This window comes from Balaenoptera borealis, assembly GCF_965194805.1.
Source record: "Balaenoptera borealis genome assembly, chromosome: 19".
In the NCBI taxonomy this organism is placed as follows: domain Eukaryota; kingdom Metazoa; phylum Chordata; class Mammalia; order Artiodactyla; family Balaenopteridae; genus Balaenoptera; species Balaenoptera borealis.
In genome coordinates this window covers 50,149,830-50,169,104 of record NC_138878.1, presented here as the reverse complement: position 1 = coordinate 50,169,104, position 19,275 = coordinate 50,149,830, and the positions used below count along the sequence as shown (strand labels likewise).

The following is a 19,275-nucleotide window of genomic DNA, read 5'->3' as shown; positions in this document are numbered from 1 at the left end:
CAGATTCAATCCTAGTGGCTCAAGATTGCCGACAACCTGTATTATGATAATCCGCATACTATCCATGACCTCCAAGAAGAGATCAAGCTGAATGAAACCTAAAAAAAAAAAAAAAAAATACCAACGGGGAGTTGGGGCGAGTGAAGAGGTTGAGGATATAAAGTAAGAACGGCAAATTTTCTAGCTGGAATCATGAGTATCTAGGAGTTCATTATAATATTCTTTCTACTTGTGTAAATGTTTAAAATTTTTAAAAATAAAAAGTTAAAGGACTTCCCTGGTGGCACAGTGGTTAAGAATCTGCCTGCTAATGCAGGGGACACGGGTTCGATCCCTGGTCCGGGAAGATCCCACATGCCGCGGAGCAACTAAGCCCGTGCACCACAGCTACTGAGCCTGTGAGCCACAACTGCTGAGTCTGCGTGCCACAACTACTGAAGCCTGCGTGTCTAGAGCCCGTGCTCCGCAACAAGAGAAGCCACCGCAATGAGAAGTCTGTGCACCACAATGAAGAGTAGCCCCCGCTCGCCGCAACTAGAGAATGCCCCCGTGCATCAACGAAGAACCAACGCAGCCAAAAATAAACAAACAAATAAATAAATTTATAAAAAAAAAACCATTATGTACAAGCCACCAAGCCAAGTACCAAGAAGAATGGAGAAAATTTTAAATTTATAGTACTCACAGAGTTTAAAACTGAGTTAAGTGGATAAGACTAACATATTTAGAAGTTAAAAAGAATTAACAGCTTTAAAATAACCCAGCAGTATACAAGATGAAATAGTCAGAAGGCAACACCCAATGACCAAATCCTAACAGAGACTGAAGAGCTCATTTTGGTCTAGGAAGGGAAGAAAAGGCTTCTTGAAGAGGTAAGATGTACACTGTATTCCAAAAGAAGAGCATGCTGGACGTTACCCATTTGCCCCTCTGGACTGTCTCCTCTTTTCCACTCTGCTCTCTATCCCAGGAGGGATTACATCATTAGGCTCCCACGCCCCCTGGTTGAGTTATGCCAATGGGGAGCCATGAGAGGAGATCAGAAGAAGGCAGCAAAGGGAGATCAAGACATTCATTTCCCTGGTTCCCTCCCTCTAGGTCACCTTGAAGTGGCTGTGTTCCTCAACAAAAGGCCATTCTCTCCAGGCAGGCTATTCTACAGGACTCTCCCTTCTCCTGATGCTGCGAGCTCCGGATGACAGAATTATTCCTGTGGTTTGCCTATACAAATCCTACAACTTTATAAGTATCTTTGTAAATACATCCTCCTTGAATTATCCTAATTTGAGTGTGCCATTTTGCTTTCTTGGAAATTTGTTGACAAGAAAGCAGCCATAACATTAGATTTTCAGAAGCGAGAATAAGCATGCTATCTAGGGATTAGTGAAAAGATCAATATGGCTGAACAATAAGGTTTACTAGGATGAGGAAAGACTATAGACATCAACAAAACACAGGTTTTCTCATTTGGAATCTTTAGACATAACATTCGACCAAATATATCAAATTGTTATAAATAAATAAATAAATAAATAAATAAATAAAAGTTGTATCCCAAGCCAGAAAAGTTCTACAACCTTCTCCACTGAGTCTCAAGTCTTCCCTAAACAACGGAATCCCATAGGCAAAAGCTAATAATTAATGTCTTTCCCAAAAATAAAGCCAAATTATTTCAGTTGTCTTTATTTCCTTACAATTTGCTATTTGGTTTATTTGTACATCTAATTAGTTCCTTTCAGTTATGGCCGTATGGTTATCATACGTAAAATCAAGTTGAACAATTCATGGGGGCTTGGGTGGAGCTAGAGAAAGGCTGTAATTTTCTGTGAACATACAAAGACAGTTCAGTTTGTTATATAAAGAATCTTTTCTTTCAGACTAAGAATTTGTTCTTTCCAATTAGAAAAAAATTGTGTTATAGAAGTAATGGCCAATTCCTCGTTCTTCCACATTATCGTAATTGTAAAATATAAAATATCCATTTTGCTCCAGCCAAAAGAAGGCAGGGGACATAGCTCATGGGTCCCTCTCCTAGAGGAACCTCAGCTGTGTGACCTTAGGCAAGTCACTGTTTCTGAGCATTTTACATTCTGCAGATGTAAAACAAGAGTTGTGCTGGATGAACTTTCATGTTCCTGTCCTATAAACTGCCTATAAAAAGCTACCTTGAAACTGCTTACACGTTATTTATAGATTTACCTTACTAACATCAGCTATAATTTACTTGAATTAAAATCTCCTTAGCTTAATTTTTAATTGCCCACAAAGAAAAAACCAAGTGTAAATATCAAAGTATATGAATTTCATAGTATAAAATTTCTTAGCTGGCATCGAGCCTGAGAGAATATTTGAATTTGGCAGCTGCAATTAAGACATAAGGTCTAACTAATGTTAACCAATATTCAGATTTAACATTTACTGAGCACCTATAATGTGCCAAGCAATGTGCGGGAGACTACCAAAATAAGTAAGAGGGAACCCTTGCCCTTGAGGTGCTCACAGACCAGAGAGTAGTGCCAGTGTAGATTCTGTGTATTACTCATGAAATTCCTGGTAATACTGGCCTCTTTATTTGCAGATAAGGAATCTGAGGTTCACAGATGCAAAGTAATAGCTAGTTTAAGAATTGGAATCCAGGCCTATCTGATTCTAAATCCATCCTTTCTCAATACACCAATTTTCCTCTTAATACTCAGTGTGAACAAAAAAATGTATTAAGTATAAATACTGAAAAGAGCAACAGCCCCTTACAGCTAGGCAGTATCAAACATGTTATGTCTGAGCTTCATTAAGTCTTTGGGACAGGCTAGGTGGGTGTTACACAATTCTACAAATAAGGAAACACTCAGTGCAGTTTAAGTGACTTACCCAAGGTTACATGGCTGTTAAGTGGCAGAGCCTGTGTCTTTCAAATCAATTCCTGAAATTAATACAGTCCCCTGGATCGATCTTCAAAATCCAGCTGTGGCCAAGAACGAAAGTACATAGTATCAAACATTTCTCTTTCTTGGTGAAACAAAGTAATGATTTTTTTTTTCCGGCAGTGAAAAATTGCCCAATATTGCATGTCAAAAAGAAATTCAGAGGAAATGTTCACGCAACCCATTACGTGACGCAAATTTACATAATTTACCTAACAAGCAGATTCCAGGATTTTGCACCAGTTAGAAAAAATAGCTCTGGAAACTTCTCCAATAATTGTGTATTTTATGTTTTAGCTCAGAATTTATCTAATTAACTCAAAATACTATTGGTTTTACTGATAACACTTTCTAATAAATAAGAAACTATAAATTGTATATTGCCATTTTAATCTTAACCAAAACTACAATCTAAAGGGTGACTGCAAACTTCCAGCAGTTCTACAACTGAACGGCATCATGAAAGATAAAACACAGGGTACTGACCTATATATCTTATAAGGCACTTTCCTGCGCTGGTCCTACATTACTTTGCTACTGTTTCTTATACTACCTAGAATGAATCTAAAAGATCAAAGAATGGTATTCATTTCACCTAGAATGCAACTTTATCGATTATGGTTAAGTAAACAGTTTACTGCCAGGGCAGAAAGCACGTATTTGGCTTTCCCCTGAAATTAATTTTAAACGAGTCAGTGAAGTAAAGAAATGAAGAGCCAGGCTTTCTCTTTTAATCAGTAATGCAACCCATACATTGAATCAGAGCAGAGTACTGAAGAAAGTACAAACTCAAAGAACAAATTCAATTACTGATAAATCCAGTAATTGCCGGATAGGAGAGATGCAGCCTGACAGCAAATTACAGCCCACTGCAGTACTAAAAAGATCGCCTACGGGCTGGGATGGTGGCTTCTGCCTAATTAATCATCCAGGCCTTCCACACACAAACCATTCACTACGGATGCCCCCAGGTCTTACACGGCGGGAGCTTTTCCCAATGATCTCAGCGATCTCTGGGGAGACCACTTCATGGAGGAGGCTCGAAATAGGTGCAGAACACCAGAACGGCGTCTATGTACTAGCTTTTCCTCCACCAAGCAGTGGCTTGGGAGATGCGGGTTGAGAAAAGAAATCAACAGACGCGGTGAGGACACCGTTGTTCGCTCCATCCCGACAGGCCTAAGGGGTTTCACACGTGCAAAGGGGAGGGAAGCGACACCCGGCGGGCCTGCCTGCGGGCCAGGCTGGTGAGAGTCCGCGGGCAGCGGCAGGTTCCCCCCCACCCCCACGTGCAGGGCAAGCCCGGGGTCTCCGCAGGCCTTGCTGTGGGCGGCACAGAGGACTGAAAAGGGACACGGAACTTGGGGCATGTGGCCAGCATCGGGCGGGTGTCTGCAGGCTGAGGAAGCCGGAGCCGGTAAAGGCCTGAGGGGAGGACGCACATGGCCGGCGGCGGCGCTAACAGCGGGCGGAGGGGCGGCCCCGGGGCGCGGTACCTGCGGTCGGGCGGCGGCTGCTGCTTCCGCGAGCCTCCTTTGGCCGGCCAGGAGCCCGGCCGTGCCCTCGCCCTCGTCCTCGCCCACCTCTCTCCCTGCTCTTTTCCCTCTTTTCCCCCGCTTTTCCCCTCCTCATCCGGAGCTCCAAAATGGCGGCGCTGGGGACGGATCACGTGAGCCGCGGGCAGATCAGGTGACCCGAGTGGCGGGCGGAGGGGGCGGGGCGATGCTCAGGCCCCGCCCATGGGCATCCTGGGGCGCCGGGCTGGGCAGGCGCGAGGAGGATACCCTGCCCGCTCACTGCAATCCCCGGCTCCTGGGTGCGGTTAAGGCGCGGGTTGTCGGGCTCCCACGGCCCAAGCGTGGCCTTCTCAGTGGTCGTTGGGTCTAGAAGTCAGTGAGTGCTCACTTTGGAGTCTCCCCACGTCGCCCAAACCTGCTGTGGGCTAGGTTTCCTTTCCCTCACTGGCTCTCAGCAGTGGGTGTGGACATTCTTTACAGCCCTATGCTTCTGAATTTGTTACAGCTTTTGGTTGGGCTATACTTTTTTGTGGTGTTCTTGGCTAAAATGTAGAGGTGCTACCTAGGTTCATGGCTGGACTTCAAGTGTGCCTGGTGAGGGGCAGAGCTGGCCCTGGGAAATCTATTTGCTGGAGCGATTGAGGATTTTGAGGGAAAGAACTCATCCTGAGAGTTGTAACACCGGACTTGGTAGCTTGCTTCACCTGGTAGCACAACCTCAGTCCTCTGAGGGCACCATGGTGTTGGTCATTTGGATCTGTTTTATGACATACATGCCAGCTTTATAAGCAGTCCTGTTTCCATCCCCCTGCTGACAGTAAAATGCAATGTTAGTTAAGCCTTCCACCCAGCTTCAGGAATGCTGGACAGGTTTGGTGTATTGGGAACTACACAGCAGGGTGCTTGGATCCAGACTGAGCAGGTGGGCTGTGAACAGTAGGAAGGAAGTAAAACTGAAGACTCCAGTCATAGTAATGATCTTGTTCATTGAGATACGGGCATACCTGGGAGAGATTGTGGATTTGGTTCTCTGACCACTGCCATAAAGCAAGTCACATGAATTTGACCTCAATTGGTTGCCCAGTGCATATAAAAGTTTTGTTTACACCCTACTGTAATCTCTTAAGTGTGTAATAGCATTATGTCTAAAAAACAGCATACATGCCTTAATTAAAAAATACTTCATTGCTAAAACATGCTAACCATCATGTGAGCCTTCACATTCATAATCTTTTTGCAATAATAACATCAAAGGTCATAGGTCACTATAACAAACATAATGAAAAGTTTCGAAGTATTTTGAGAACTACCAAAATGGGATGCGGAGACATGAAATGAGCAAATGCTGTTGAAAAAAATGGCACTGATAGACTGGCTTGATGCAGGGTTGTCACAAACCTTCAATCTGCAAAAAATGCAATATCTGCAAAGCTCATTAAAAAGAAAAAATGAAGCACAATAAAATGAGTTATGCCTGTATCTCTTGGGGACTTCCAGATGTACTTAGAGACCTTTGCAGCAGGCTGGACTCTCAATTATCAAGTGGGAGAAAGATCCAACAAAACCTTGTCATTGTTCAGAGAGGTCAGTAATTCCTGAGATACAGTAAATATCTCAGGATACAAATTCACCTGAATTTGGGGGGTTGGGAAACCAGCAAATTTAGAATTCTGCTATTCCACAGAATTCTTTGCCAATTGGACCAAATAGCTAAGAAGAAGGAAAAATAAAGGGTTGAGTAATTTTTTTCAATAAAAGAGACTGAGCAGGAGACTAGCATGGAAGGGTGGAAGGAAAAAAATTTGAGGAAAACCAGAAATACATAAAAGGAAGAATGTGAGAACAAACAATGTGCAAATTTCTTTTTTCTTCTTGAGCTACTGACACAAACAATACTTGTTTATAACTATCTGAAGAGAGGCTTTTCTTTAGTACTGTCTTAACTGTAATGTCCATGAATATGAAAGTTGACAGAACAGGAATCAGAGAATTATTTTACCAGAGCAGAGTGCAAAAACAAAGTGGAGAAACTATAATCTAGGGAAAATAAGGGAATTCTAAAACAAGTGAGAGGTTAAGTATATCTCTGTCTGAACTTCCTGTGGTTGTCTTTTCTAATATTCACCAGCTATTTTGCAATGTACCATTTCCAGCACAAGGTTAGACAAAACTTCTTGGCCCTCTTCCTGGCTCAGAGGTGTGGCCTCTGACTGGTGTTGGCTAATGAATTGTGTGCAGAAGTGAGGGCTGCCGCTTCCATCCTGGAACGTTTAGTTGCCAGGGCAGTTCCCTCCAGAGTGCCCTTTCCCTGCTGGCTTGATGACCAGCAATGTTTGAAATGGTGGCCACCCTGTCAGCCCACATTTTAGAGTGGAGGTGATGAGCTGAGCCCCTAGCTGACCCACAATGAATATATAGAATGGAGAAGTCACTGAGGTTTTGGAGCTGTTTGTTACCACACCACGACATAACCACTGCTGACTGACACTCCTCTTCCCTACACTGAAGTAACTGGAAGAGACAGAATCAATAAGAAGAAACCATTACAGGCAGATAGGAATGTTAATAAAAGAATTAGGACCTTCATTCCTGAAGACAGAGACGGTATAAGACACAGAATCCAATAGAAAAACCTAGGCAACTTCAAAAAGCCAGTGGAGCAAAACTTCAGTATTTCTCTTTCCTACACAGAAGCTCTCCAGAAAATTACGGTAAACGTTTTTAGGTCAGGGGAATACAAAGACATTCAGGTATAGTTCCACTGAACTTGGGGACATCTCACCGAATCTCTTTTAAGCACCTTCCACTTGCCACGGAATGTCATTTGTCATGATTTAATTAACCAATCATATTAAGATTTAGTGTTATAGATAGGAAACTTGCTTACTCAGTTATCTAGTACCTACTCAGTGGAATCGGATTTTCTCTCCAGATGAGAGATGACCCAGATAACTGAATCCTTATCTCCACACATCTCATTATTCTACTTTGGGATCACTAATTAGCTGATGAGCTTAAAGGTTTCACTTCTACAAGTGTCACAGATCTGTATCTTCTAAAGTGACCAGGTTGCCTGATAATACATGGTGTGTTCTTGACAGCTTAAACCAGAGCACTGTTTAAATTTGGGGAACATTCAGTACAGTGCAGTGAATAAGTTGCCAAGGCAATGACTGGTTATAAACTGAATGAGACATTAACCAGTTGAAACTTGTGGAGAAGGCCAACTTGTTCCCGGACATGATACTCATGAAGGACACCTCGTCTTTGGCATAATAGGATTAGGTTAGATTTCTTTTGAAGGGATTAATCATGTACGTTTTTGGCGCAGCACAGAGAATTGGAGGAGACATGTTAGCCTGCATTTCTTTTAGTTGTAATTTTTATCGTGACCTTTAAAAAATATTCTTTGGATATACTGCCTCAAAAAAAGAAAGATTAATACACCCACAGACATAGAAAACAAACTTATAGTTCCCAAAGAAGAAGGTGGGGGGGGGAGGGATAAATCAGGAGGATGGGATTAACATATACTCACTACAATATATAAAGTAGATAACCATCAAGGACCTACTGTATAGCACAGCAAACTATACTCAATATTTTGTAATAACTTATAAGGGAAAAGGGAAAAGAATATATGTATGTATATATGTATAACTGAATCACTGTGCTGTACACCTGAGACTAACATGACGTTGTAAATCAACTATACTTCAATTAAAAAAAACACACACACAAAAGGAAAGATTGTGGAAGGGTCAGAAAAGGCAGGGGACTAAAAGGGGAAAGGAAAGGGATGTAGTGGTGTGAGTGGAGAAGATAAACACAAAAATTTTTCCTGACTTTCTATTTAGCTCCTGTGGGGCTGTGAGCAGGTAGGCTGCATCTTTCTGATGTTTTCATCCTGCCTGTAAGACAAGAAGTTCAATTTATCCTCTTTTTTTAGCTTCAAATGTCTGGTACATGGAAGTACAGAGTTTAATTATAGGAGTCCTCTGGGTTCAAAATGGGACTTCATCATTAAGAATAATGGCAAGGCTTGATTTTATTAATGAATGAAAAGATTGCTTGATGTAAGTTAGAAGGAATGTAAGATTAAAAGACGTGATATATTATTATATATACTGCTGTCAGTAATAAATTAATATTAGCGCTAGGTTCCTTACACTTTGCATCTGAATGTACACCTAGAAATACTTCATAATTATAGTTCAGGTCTCAAGAATCATCATAAATTATCCATCTGTCATTCATTCTCTGCTAAAAGCCACAGACCTACATCATTTCAGCAGCACATTGACATCTAAAATCTCTGGTGCTACGAGGCACACATATTAATTTGTTTCTTATTGAGGGCCAGAATAAACTAGAAGGATACACTGATAATGACCAGGAAGAATTGGAAAAAGAGCAGGGGGCATCTATTCTCAGAGTTGGGGTTTGCTTCACTTTCAGCTCAGCTGTTTTTGGGTCTGAGCCACTAACTGGTTTAGGAGAGGCCCACGAGGAGCTCAGACTGTCAGAGGACCTGAAGCAGCCCTGCAGTCCTGGCGGTGATGGAATTCTGTAGAGTTCCCTTGGTCCCTGGACTCTTGTCTTATACCAGCACCTGGGAGTAAGGACAAGAATCAATGGTGGCGACATCTAGTGGCCTACCTGGGATGTGCAGTCAAGCCACAAAACACTCCAGTGGGAAGCAGGACATTTGCCTTCTCCAGCTAACTCAGGCCTGACCCCTGGTTCCCTGAATCAGTCTAAGAGTTTGCTTTCTGGCAGAGCTGTCCTGAATTCATGTTGATTTATGGTTGGGGTCCAGGAAAGGCACCAGCAGGCTGGGTGTGGAGGTGGAGCGGGGCTGCTCGTGAGGGTGTCAGGAGGCTCCCTTCAGTCTGGTCTGCGTGTGCCACAGACTCAGGGTTGGGCAGAGCTGCACGGAGGAGGAGGCAGCTGGCCTCCGCCAGACTGTCTCTCTGCTTCAACGCAGACTGGTTATTGGAGCGCTCAAGCAATTTTCAGTCGTCTTTGTCAATAAAGTCAGTCTCTTTTCTACCAAGGGAATGAAAATGAGATTTTGAGGCCGCCAGAGGGCTGTCTCCTTGGGCCACTTTATCTGCCCAGGATCCTCAGCTGAGTTGGGTGGCAGCTATTTGCTGTGTCCAAAATCCTGTTGACAGGTAATACCACCTGCTTCTGAACAAGACAGTGTGATTCTAATAGGGTACCGTTAAATTCTTCTCACAGAAACGGTTTCCTTAACGCAGTGACCTTTATTGATGAGAGGGGCAGAGGAAGAAAATGAAAAGAAGAAGGAGAAGATGAAGAAAGACACTAAGAGGAAAAGTAACTGCTAATCAAACCAAGAGGGTCTGGCTGAAGGGTAATCCTGTGACCTCCAAATGTGTCGTTTGTTATTTCGACAGCTCCTCTTGAGGTGATAGACTAGGAGAAGCTGCTGGCATCACCATCAGCTGGCTGGGAGTTCCACCTCTTGCTTCCTTAAGACATCAGTAAATGGATAACCACAGACAGTAAGTAGACTACCTTCTAAGGTCCTCCAGTCTGAGCTCTTCATATACTATGGAAGACCAGGCATGAGGAACATTGTTTGATCTTCTGGGGTGTTTCTTTCATTGAGAAAGAGACATGAGTGAGAAAGGGAAGGGAAAATGCATATGGCACCTAGAGATGGACCGTACTGTAATTGTCATGCCTTTTCTGGCCATGAGGCTGAAACTAGTCTTCACTGGCTCCAGCAAGACATAAGATTGGGAGGATCCAGCTGAGGTCTATTGTGAGATGGAAGTGGTATATCCAGAATCAGGCATGCGTGGGGCTGCTGCAGGGCACATGTGAGCTTCATGAGCAGGTGGCCAGGCTCCCATATCATCTAGCCCTCTTGCACTAGCACCTCTCCCTCAGCTCACACCTCTGGGTCCCATGGAGGGAGAACCCTGTGCCCAGCTGATGGGAGGGGAGAAGCCTGAGCTAAGGTCTTGAATAAATCAGCTTGGTATGTGGAAGAATATGGACCAACATGAATGGAAGTGTGCGGTAAGAGTGAACACAAGGCATTTGTCTGGATTGTGAAGGTGCTTCTGCCTGGCATGGAGGGCTTGGAGTGGGGAGTAGGGAGAGCTTTGCCCTGAAAGGCACGCTGGGGCTGAGGCTGACCTAGCAGAGACAGGCAGCAAGCATCTATTGGGGGCCCTCGTGGTGTAGGGCCCTGTGTTAGGGGCTCTGCTTCCCTTGTTTCACACATCTTTGTGGACTCGGCTCTGCAGTCATTAATTACGTGTGTAATCCCTGCCTCAGCAACTGTCTACCCTGGCAGAGAATGAGCTCCAGGAACCCAGGGAGCTTGCCAGTTTTGTGCATCAATATTCCCCCTGGCCTAGAATAGGACCCCGAATGCAGTTACACTCAGTAAACACTCGTTGACTGAATGAAGAAGTGATTTCATTCAGCAGACATGCTCCCAGATCTGGGCTTTATTTGAGGAGCTACTTGAAAGCCGTTTTGGGGAAGCGCAGCAATTTGATTGAGAGCTGGGGGCTTGGGAGAGAGAATAAAGACGGTGTCCGGTTAGGGACCTGGGAGTTGACTCCAGAGAGGCTCTAAGAATCCAGGCTGTGGACTGGCTCTCACCTGAGCTTCAAAACCTATTAGCACTCACTGGCTATGTGATCTGGGGCAAGGTACTTAACCTCGCTGTGCCTCTGCTACTTCATCTGTAAAATGGGGATAGTGATACCTATCTTGCAGGGCTACTGAAAAATTTAAAGGACATAATGTATAGGAAGCACTGATATGCCCGATCGATAAACAACAAGTATTATTATTGCAAAGGTTCAGACTGGAATGATATGAAATGGAAGGAAGAGATGGAGGTGAGACTGCGATCGGAGAACAAGTAGCATTTGAGGCTAATTGGAACTAGGGTGTGCGGTGGAGGGCCAAGGAGCACCTCTGTTCTTTCAGCGTGCCCTGGGTGGGAAGGACAGACAGCTCTGGGCTCCAACACCAATGGCAGAGGCAAGCACGGAAGTCAGAGGACACATGGAAAAGAAGAGGCCAGGATCACCGAGCTACGCTACAATAAGCTCATCAGTCGTGGAATTTGATGTGAGCCCAGTTAGTCATGTTACATACGACTACGTGCGTTTCCAGCCTATTTTTCCTAAACGTGGATTTTTTTTGGCAACAGAATGCGTGCTAACACCCTAAGATTTAGTTACATTTTGGTTAAGAAGTCCAGAAGACTTTGGACTTGGCTTTGAAAAATTGAAAGTGAATTGAATTTGCATTATTTAAGTGGCTTATTCAGATTAACACTGCTATCTCTTCAGATTTAGAATTTCAAAGACTCAAGATTTGATATTTTAGCAGCAACAATGACATCTAGGGGTTGGTTTGTACAGGTTTAATCTTAGATATATGTCCTCTACATTTTGAAAAATAGGGGTGCTAACACATTGATTCCATTTAAAATGTCTGGACCGTGTGAACTTGGTTGGTGGCCAGGGCAACACTGATGGATCAAAGTAAGGAAAAAGCTGGAAGTAACTTCTGCTGTCATCTAAGAAAGCGACTTTCTTTCTAAAATTGCAGCACTTCTCAGTTTGCTGAATATACTTATTTCCCCCCTGACTTTTTTTTTTTAAACTAATTAATTAATTTATTTATTTTTGGCTGTGTTGGGTCCTCGTTTCTGCGTGAGGGCTTTCTCTAGTTGCGGCGAGTGGAGGCCACTCTTCATCGCGGTGCGCGGGCCTCTCACTGTCGTGGCCTCTCTTGTTGTGGAGCACAGGCTCCAGACGCGCAGGCTCAGTAGTTGTGGCTCACGGGCCCAGCTGCTCCACGGCATGTGGGATCTTCCCACACCAGGGCTCGAACCCGTGTCCCCTGCATTGGCAGGCGGATTCTCAACCACTGCGCCACCAGGGAAGCACCCCCCTGGCTTTTTAACCAGCGATATGGCATCCTTCTCAGCTCTCCTGTTTGAGCCTCGACCACTCTTCCTATGGGTGACAGAACTGTCTTCCCTGCATGGAGAAGGGCTGGGACCACAGGTTCTAGCTCCTTTCAGGTTTTTCCATTCTTTGATGAGCCAGTGGAGGGAGTCTGACTGTTCACCTCTTCTCTACCCTATGATTTTACCAGATTGTTTTAAATGGGCCATTCTCTTGACTTTGTGGCTTTGACTGTCAGACTCAGAGGGAGCTTTTGGTCTGTTGTCAGATAGTCAACTAACAGTGGTGATTGAGCATCTTCTGGGTACAGTCTTATCCATGTGCATGTGCACATTTGTGTGTGTGTGTGTGTGTGTGTGTGTGTGTGTGTGTGTGTGTGTGTGTCCCATGGGGTTCAGGTGGGATTGATAGGGGCCCCAAAGGCAATACACCTGGGTTAAGTCCATGAAAAACATAGTTTATTTAGAGGACACCAAACATACATGTTAGTAGGAAATAAATTATACATGAAAACATCTATGAACATACTGGAAAAATTCACAAATATTCAGATAATGTTTAAGGTTCCTCACAGCATGAAAATTCTCTGATTTTTGTGCAGATTAAAATTAGTACCCTGTTATACTGATGCATAATAATGTTGGTAGCAGCACAAGAATTATAGTTTTTTTTTTTTTATGTTCTAGTGAGAGCAATGCAAAATAGGACTCATCTCCATTGGTGGGTATGAGTTGACCCTCAGTGTTATCAAGCTGTGAGGCTCATTTCTGGTTTGCAGAACTGTACAGAATGAGCTGAGTGTTGGGTACCACTCTGGAAATGCACACCCTGATCGTTTAACTGTTTGATTATCTTAAGATGGGCTGGGAAATCCTTTTGTTCCAACCCTTGCTGTTGACCTTTCCTTTTCTCTCTTTGTCCAGTTTTCTGCCATAGCAAGCTGAGTGTATAGAACTGATGCATCACCAGGCTGTCAGTTTCACCTTCCAAATAATCCTCAAATCTTTCCCTTTCTGGTGGTGCCTAAAAATCTCCAACGCTTCTAATAAAGATCCAGACCTTTACCCAGCCTTCGATGTCTGGCCTGATGTCCCTGGCCACTGCCCCAGCGTCGGTCCCATCACAACCGCCCATCCTTAGGTGTTTTTTTTGTTTCCCAGCTGCACCGAGCCTGGTGTCCTCCTACCTCCTCCCACTCCTCTTCACGTGATTATCTCTTACTCTTCCTTAGGTCTCAGAAAAGTGCTGTCTTCTCAGGGAGGCCTTCCCTGACTTTCACGACCAGGTTAAATCCCTTTACCCTTTCTTAGAGCCTTGTGCCCTTTGGTCACAGCTCTTGCCATCGCTGTAGTTTATCTGTATGGTTATTGCATCCATGTCAGAACGGATGGATTTTGTGATGTCAGCCAACATGCTGTGTTAGTGTAGTGCCTGGCACTAGTAGATGCTGATGAAGAAACAAATGTTGAATGAATGAATGATAAATATGGTGGAGTTTGTCTTAAGTGACTGAGATTCTTGTAGTGCTTCAGATTCATCAGTCCAATATCAAATCACTCTGATTTAGTCCATCTGGGCTATTATCACAGAAAACCATAGACTGGGGACTTATAAACAATAGAAATTGATTTCTCACAGTTCTAGACTCTGGGAGGTCAAAGATCAAGGTGCCAGCAGATTTGGTATCTGGTGAGCACCCACTTCCTGGTTCATAGCCATCTTCCTTCTGTGTCCTCACACTGCAGAAGGGTCGAGGGAGCTCTCTGGGGTCTCTTTTATAAGATCACTAATTCCATTCACGAGGGTTCCACCCACATAATCTAAGTACCTCCCAAGAATCCCACCTCCAAATACCATCACACTGGGGATAGGTTTCAACATATGAATGTTGGGGGAACATAATATTCAGTCTATAGCACTCCATTTGGTTGTGCAAAATAGAGAACTAGATGATAGACAATATGGGTTAAATTTATGTGAGTTCTAAGACCCACTGAGGAAAATTTGATTTAAATGAATACTTCACATCATGGGGTCTCAGTGTTGAGTACAGAAAATTCCAATTACTTGAGTAGCCTCACTGATCAAAGGTCCTCCTGCTTATTAACACTGAGATGCTGTAGAATAAAGAGGCATCTGGTATGGCCAGTTTTGCATTGATGAAGTTCATCTATGTTAGCTGAGAATTCTTGTGACCCAAACCCAGGCAGAGTCCAAGAATGGGAGTTGCATTCTCACAGCTCTAGGGAAGAACTATAATACATTCCACTCTCTCTTGGAAAGAATTTTCTAAAAATCATTTGCCTCACTAACCTCAGGTAGGTATAGTCTTGATGTTTTATTTATAAGGGAAAGATGATCAAGTAACATCTTAATTTGGAGCAGAGATTCGTTGCTTATAATCTACTTTGAAAAAAATAGGAGTAAACTCAAGGAGACGTAGTGTTAGCGCCCAAAGGCTTTTCTTGGGGCATTTTCTAATTGTTTTTGTATTTATCCTAGATTTCTAAGTCAAGAAAAATGGCAAGCATAGAGGTTAAGGGCACAGATTCTGGGCCATGCCTGGGTTTATTTCCTGGCTCCATCACTCACTAGCTGTATAATCTTGGGCACATCACTTTGCTTCATTGTATCCTAATTCCTTGCCTTTAACATGCAGAGAATAACATTCCAGATCTCACAGTCAGTAGTATCATGTGGGTTTTATGACTGAATACTCTAGAGAGTGCTTCGAGTATGCCCCTGTAGAAAGCATATTTCAGCCTTAGCTATTATTCTTCCGTGAGAAGTGGAGGGAGATGTGCTTTTGCCTATTCCAATGCACGGATAGAATTTGTGGTTTGCAATCTCTCTCATCCACTTGCTTTGTTTTAAAGCACCTAAGGTATGTGTGGTGCTAAATAAGATGCTATAGGGAGCATCCCTACTTTCAGGAAAGTTATGACCTAGTTGGAGAGAGAAGGGCCCTTTAAGCACAATTGCAGAATGTACTGAATCTATTTATTCAGTCAACAAATATTTCTTGAGCACCTACTGTATGCCAGGTGTTATTCTAGGCACGAGGAATACTGCGGTGGAAAGAACAGACCAAATCTCTGCCCTCGTGGACCTTAGAATCTAGTGAGGGAAGATAGAAATAAACAGGTAAACAGGCAGACCAATAAATAGCATGACTGCAATCTATGAAGAAACAAGAGCAAATGAGAGGTTAGAAAGTACAGGAGGAGGGGAGAGTCAGTCACTGTTGTAGAGAAATGGAGTATTCAGGCAAGGCTGCCTGGAGGTAGACCAGAAGGATGAAATCTGGGAATTGATTGTTTCAGGCTTGGGGGACCACAAGGTGGACAGAGCCTGGGCTGAGCTACACCAAGCACAGGAAGGCCAAGAAGCAACCCAGAGAGTCTTGAAGAAAATGATGGGCGTGGACCAGGGGAGTGAAGGAGGAAGGCATTTCTCTATTCTGTTGATGGGACCCAGAGAAGGGACACCAGAAGGGGCAGTGCTGCTTATTCCTCCCTCACTGTTGTGAAGGGTGTTGGGACTCTGTGAGGTTCCTATAGCTTGTGCCCCATAGCCCAGCACTTGCCATTTTCTGCGGCTGGTGCCAGGTCAAGCTAAACCCCTTCTCCTCTCCCTCCCAGTACTGGGAAGCTGAGGCAGGTGCAGTGATGCCAGCCAGGAGCTCAAGAGCAAATGGGATTTTAAAGTTGTTAGGGCATTTTGGCATCTAGTTCCCCGAGATGAACAAAGTGTCTTGTCTGGTAATTGCAATTAATGGCTCTGCTATTCAAGCATATCCGTCAATAAATCTCCTCTAATAACTGATTGGGCACAGTTGTTGCCATAGTTATGTCTCTAAATTGAGCCCGGGGTAGTTGGCCACGACACTGACCTTACAGGGGTCAGGGCTGCTTCCTGACTGTATGACTCCTATCCCAGGAATTAAAGTTATCCTCCGAATGACTGGCTTCAAGCCAGCTGAGAGACAAGCTCAGCCCCTTGCCTTAACTGCTTGGAGATTTCCTGTAAATCTTTTAAATGCGAAATAAAAATCTTTGAAACTCTATAACGTCAACAGTTGTAGTAATTAATCCTGCCCAACCCACTTTTGTACAATGCTGGGATGTAGTTAGCGGGAGACCACCCATCAGATCTGTGATCACGGGTATTATTCACGGCAGGCCTCACCTCAGCATCCCTGCTGACGAGGTCAGAACCTCACCATGCAGTCCTTGTCTTCAGTGCCTCTGTTCTAGAGAATTCCTTCCCCCAGCCCGAAGTTCTGTCTTTAGGGGCCTTTCCTTTCTCCTGTGGGCCATTATTCTGCAGCCATCATGTTGGCTTGTTTGGTTAAGGGCTTGGATTTCTGAGGCTCCAGCCACTACTTCAGAGACCTGATCTGGCCCTTTTCCTCCTCAACTCATGGCAGGCCTAGTGTTTCAGGAGATCTTGGATTTCTAGGGTGCCATATCAAAACCAAGTTGGGAACACCTAATGAGGTGGGGGTATTTTTAAATGTGTCTATTTATATGTTTGAGATGATTGCAGGTAATTACACAGAAGGTAGAAGAAGGGATCTGGGGGCAGAAGTACTTGGTAAAATAGTCTATCTTAATTTATATCTGTGTAAAACCCTGGGTGGGGGGAGGAAAGACAATGGAAGCTTATTTCCTGACTCTGGCTAGGTGCAAGGCTTGATTTAAGTTTTCCAAACTCCATTTTTGTTGCTCCCCATTTTTGCCTTCTTTCTCTTCCTTCACTGTTTATCTCAGAATGAATGTCATAGGATTTTAAGGCTGGAAGGATCTTAGGGAATGGGAAGAGCAGTGACGTTGTGTGAACGAGGGGCCCGGAGAGCAGAGGCGGGGACTCAGCAGTCCTGCCGTGGGCCCAGTTTCTGCACCACCCTCCTTTCTGGGGGGGTCCCCCTCACATGGTGAGGCAGGGCTTAGCACGTTACCTTCCCTTGGTGCCTTTCTATGAGAAAAAGGGAGAGGAGTTTACATACGCCAGAAATCTACAAAGGTATCCCTCTAAGACTAAGTAGTCCCGGTTTATTGTTTTGCCTCTGACTTTTTCAGTGACCTCCAAGTATAATAAAAATGATGGTGTCTGTTTTCCAAATGGACAAAGTTTGTAAAATTCCCTGGGTCAGTGCAGGAACACTTAATCTTTTCAACTGTAACATTTCAAATTAATAACCAAGAGGAAACTAACCAGCCCAAGTGTGGGTTCAGTGGGAAATGCATGTGCTTTTATTTCCCATTTTTAATTTTTTTTATTAAAATTTTTTTATTGAATGAAAGATTCTTTAAATTCTATAGTGCTTTACAGTTTTCAAAAGTTTCAAAATGCATGTGCTTTTAAAATGCTGCCTATCCGTGGCTTAGTATTTTGGTGGATGTTTGATGGAATTTGAATCATTAAGCAATGTCAAACAGAATTTTGGCTTCACTGTTAATGATGTGGCATTGAAGGAGCTATAAAAATAGCAAGAGATTTGTTTTAATAAAAGGGAAAACAGAAAGTCAAATGAAATCCAGTAAACCAATGAAGATGAACAGCTGGAAGCACCCATGTCCTTTCTTCACCTCCCTTTTCTCTCTGCTGGGTGCTCCTCACCACCCCTACTGAGGTATTCCACACAGACAGCCAATGAGTGCCCAGTGATCCTGGTCCATTTCTGAGAAATGGTGGGAGGACTCCTCACCCATCGCCTTCTCCCAAACTGCGAATAGCTCCAGGTTTCTAGATTCTGTTCCAAATGCATTTCTTCTGCATCCTGGCTAGTGCTGTTCAGTGGGCAGATCTAGTGGTCATCCTTGTGGTATCTAGGCTTAGAGAAGAAGCGAAATGCACACAATCTCTGCTGAACTTTGAGTTCCAGTCGAGGGCAGATGGCCGATGGCCGATGGGGCTGTCCACCGCCATGCTGTGTATGTCCAGAGTGCACTTGGCGTGTGCCTGGCTAGCCTGGCCACATGCTGGCACCAGGAACAGGAGGGCTGGCTCTCGTCCTCCCCACGTTGGGGACTATCGGGAGTGAGGATCCCTAGAGAGAGAGACAGAACACAAGGAGTTGCAGAGGAATTGAAATGAGAACTGACAGCTAGGGAAAGAGTCAGAGGAGAATGAAAGGAATGTGGAGACCAGAAAAGAAATACAAGTTCAGGCTGGATCAGAGCAGAGGAAGCATCCAGGGGAAGGTGTGCTTCCAGCACCTTCCCTTGACTACCCTTCCTCCTCTGTCCCTCCTCCCTTCCCCCCTCAGGAACTTCTTTATCTCTTCTTCATAATTTTGGCTTTCCCCTTGAATTACAGTCTAATGTTTTATTTTTATTTACACATTTCAAGTAGTTAACACATACATACAGTATAAAATTCAAGACAAAAGTGGGTATACAGGGAAAACTGTCTCCCCCACCTAGATTACTATTCCCCCAGTTCTTCTACAAAGGAACCATTGTTAACAGTTTATTGTATTTTTTGCAAAGAGATTCTATGCAAATACATACATCCAAAGCATACTGTATACACTGTTTTGCACATTGCTTTTTTCCGCCTGCTTCCCCACATGATCTTGGAGATTGTGCCATATTGGTTCGTAGAAATCTGCCTTGTTGATTTCAAAGGCTGCACAGTATTCCATTTTATGCACTTACTGTAATTTACAAGTCTTCTGTTGATGGACATTTAGTTTGTTTCCAATCTTTGGCTGTAATACATTTCCTTGTACAGACATTTGGTGCACTTGTATGTATATATCTGAAAAACAAATCTTTAGATATGAGATTGCTGGTCAGAGGGTATATGCATTTTAAAATTTGAAAAATATCACCACATTTCCCTCTTTTCTAATTTACA

The 19,275-nt window shown here is 43.7% G+C and overlaps 1 protein-coding gene and 1 long non-coding RNA gene across 14 annotated transcripts in view; one reads left to right on the top strand and one right to left on the bottom strand.

The window, feature by feature from the left end:
• Window positions 1–4,596, bottom strand: part of ZNF507 (zinc finger protein 507) — a 47,669-nt gene extending 43,073 nt beyond the window's left edge. For 6 of the 8 annotated variants that reach the window (XM_082366479.1, XM_082366476.1, XM_082366478.1 and 3 more), the window contains exon 1: window positions 4,418–4,595. In XM_082366479.1, coding sequence (XP_082222605.1) covers window positions 4,418–4,553 — 136 coding nt within the window. In that variant the 5' untranslated portion in view covers window positions 4,554–4,595. Of the gene's footprint in view, window positions 1–2,868; window positions 2,963–4,417 lie in introns of all 8 variants that reach the window. The other 2 variants (XM_082366481.1, XR_014237347.1) reach the window with 2 other exon arrangements.
• Window positions 4,597–4,623: 27 nt separating this feature from the next.
• Window positions 4,624–19,275, top strand: part of LOC309616231 — a 90,188-nt gene continuing 75,536 nt past the window's right edge. The window contains exons 1-2 of one of the 6 annotated variants that reach the window (XR_014237373.1): window positions 4,624–4,810; window positions 9,862–9,969. This is a non-coding gene — a long non-coding RNA (uncharacterized lncRNA). Of the gene's footprint in view, window positions 4,811–9,702; window positions 9,970–19,275 lie in introns of all 6 variants that reach the window. The other 5 variants (XR_014237376.1, XR_014237377.1, XR_014237374.1 and 2 more) reach the window with 5 other exon arrangements.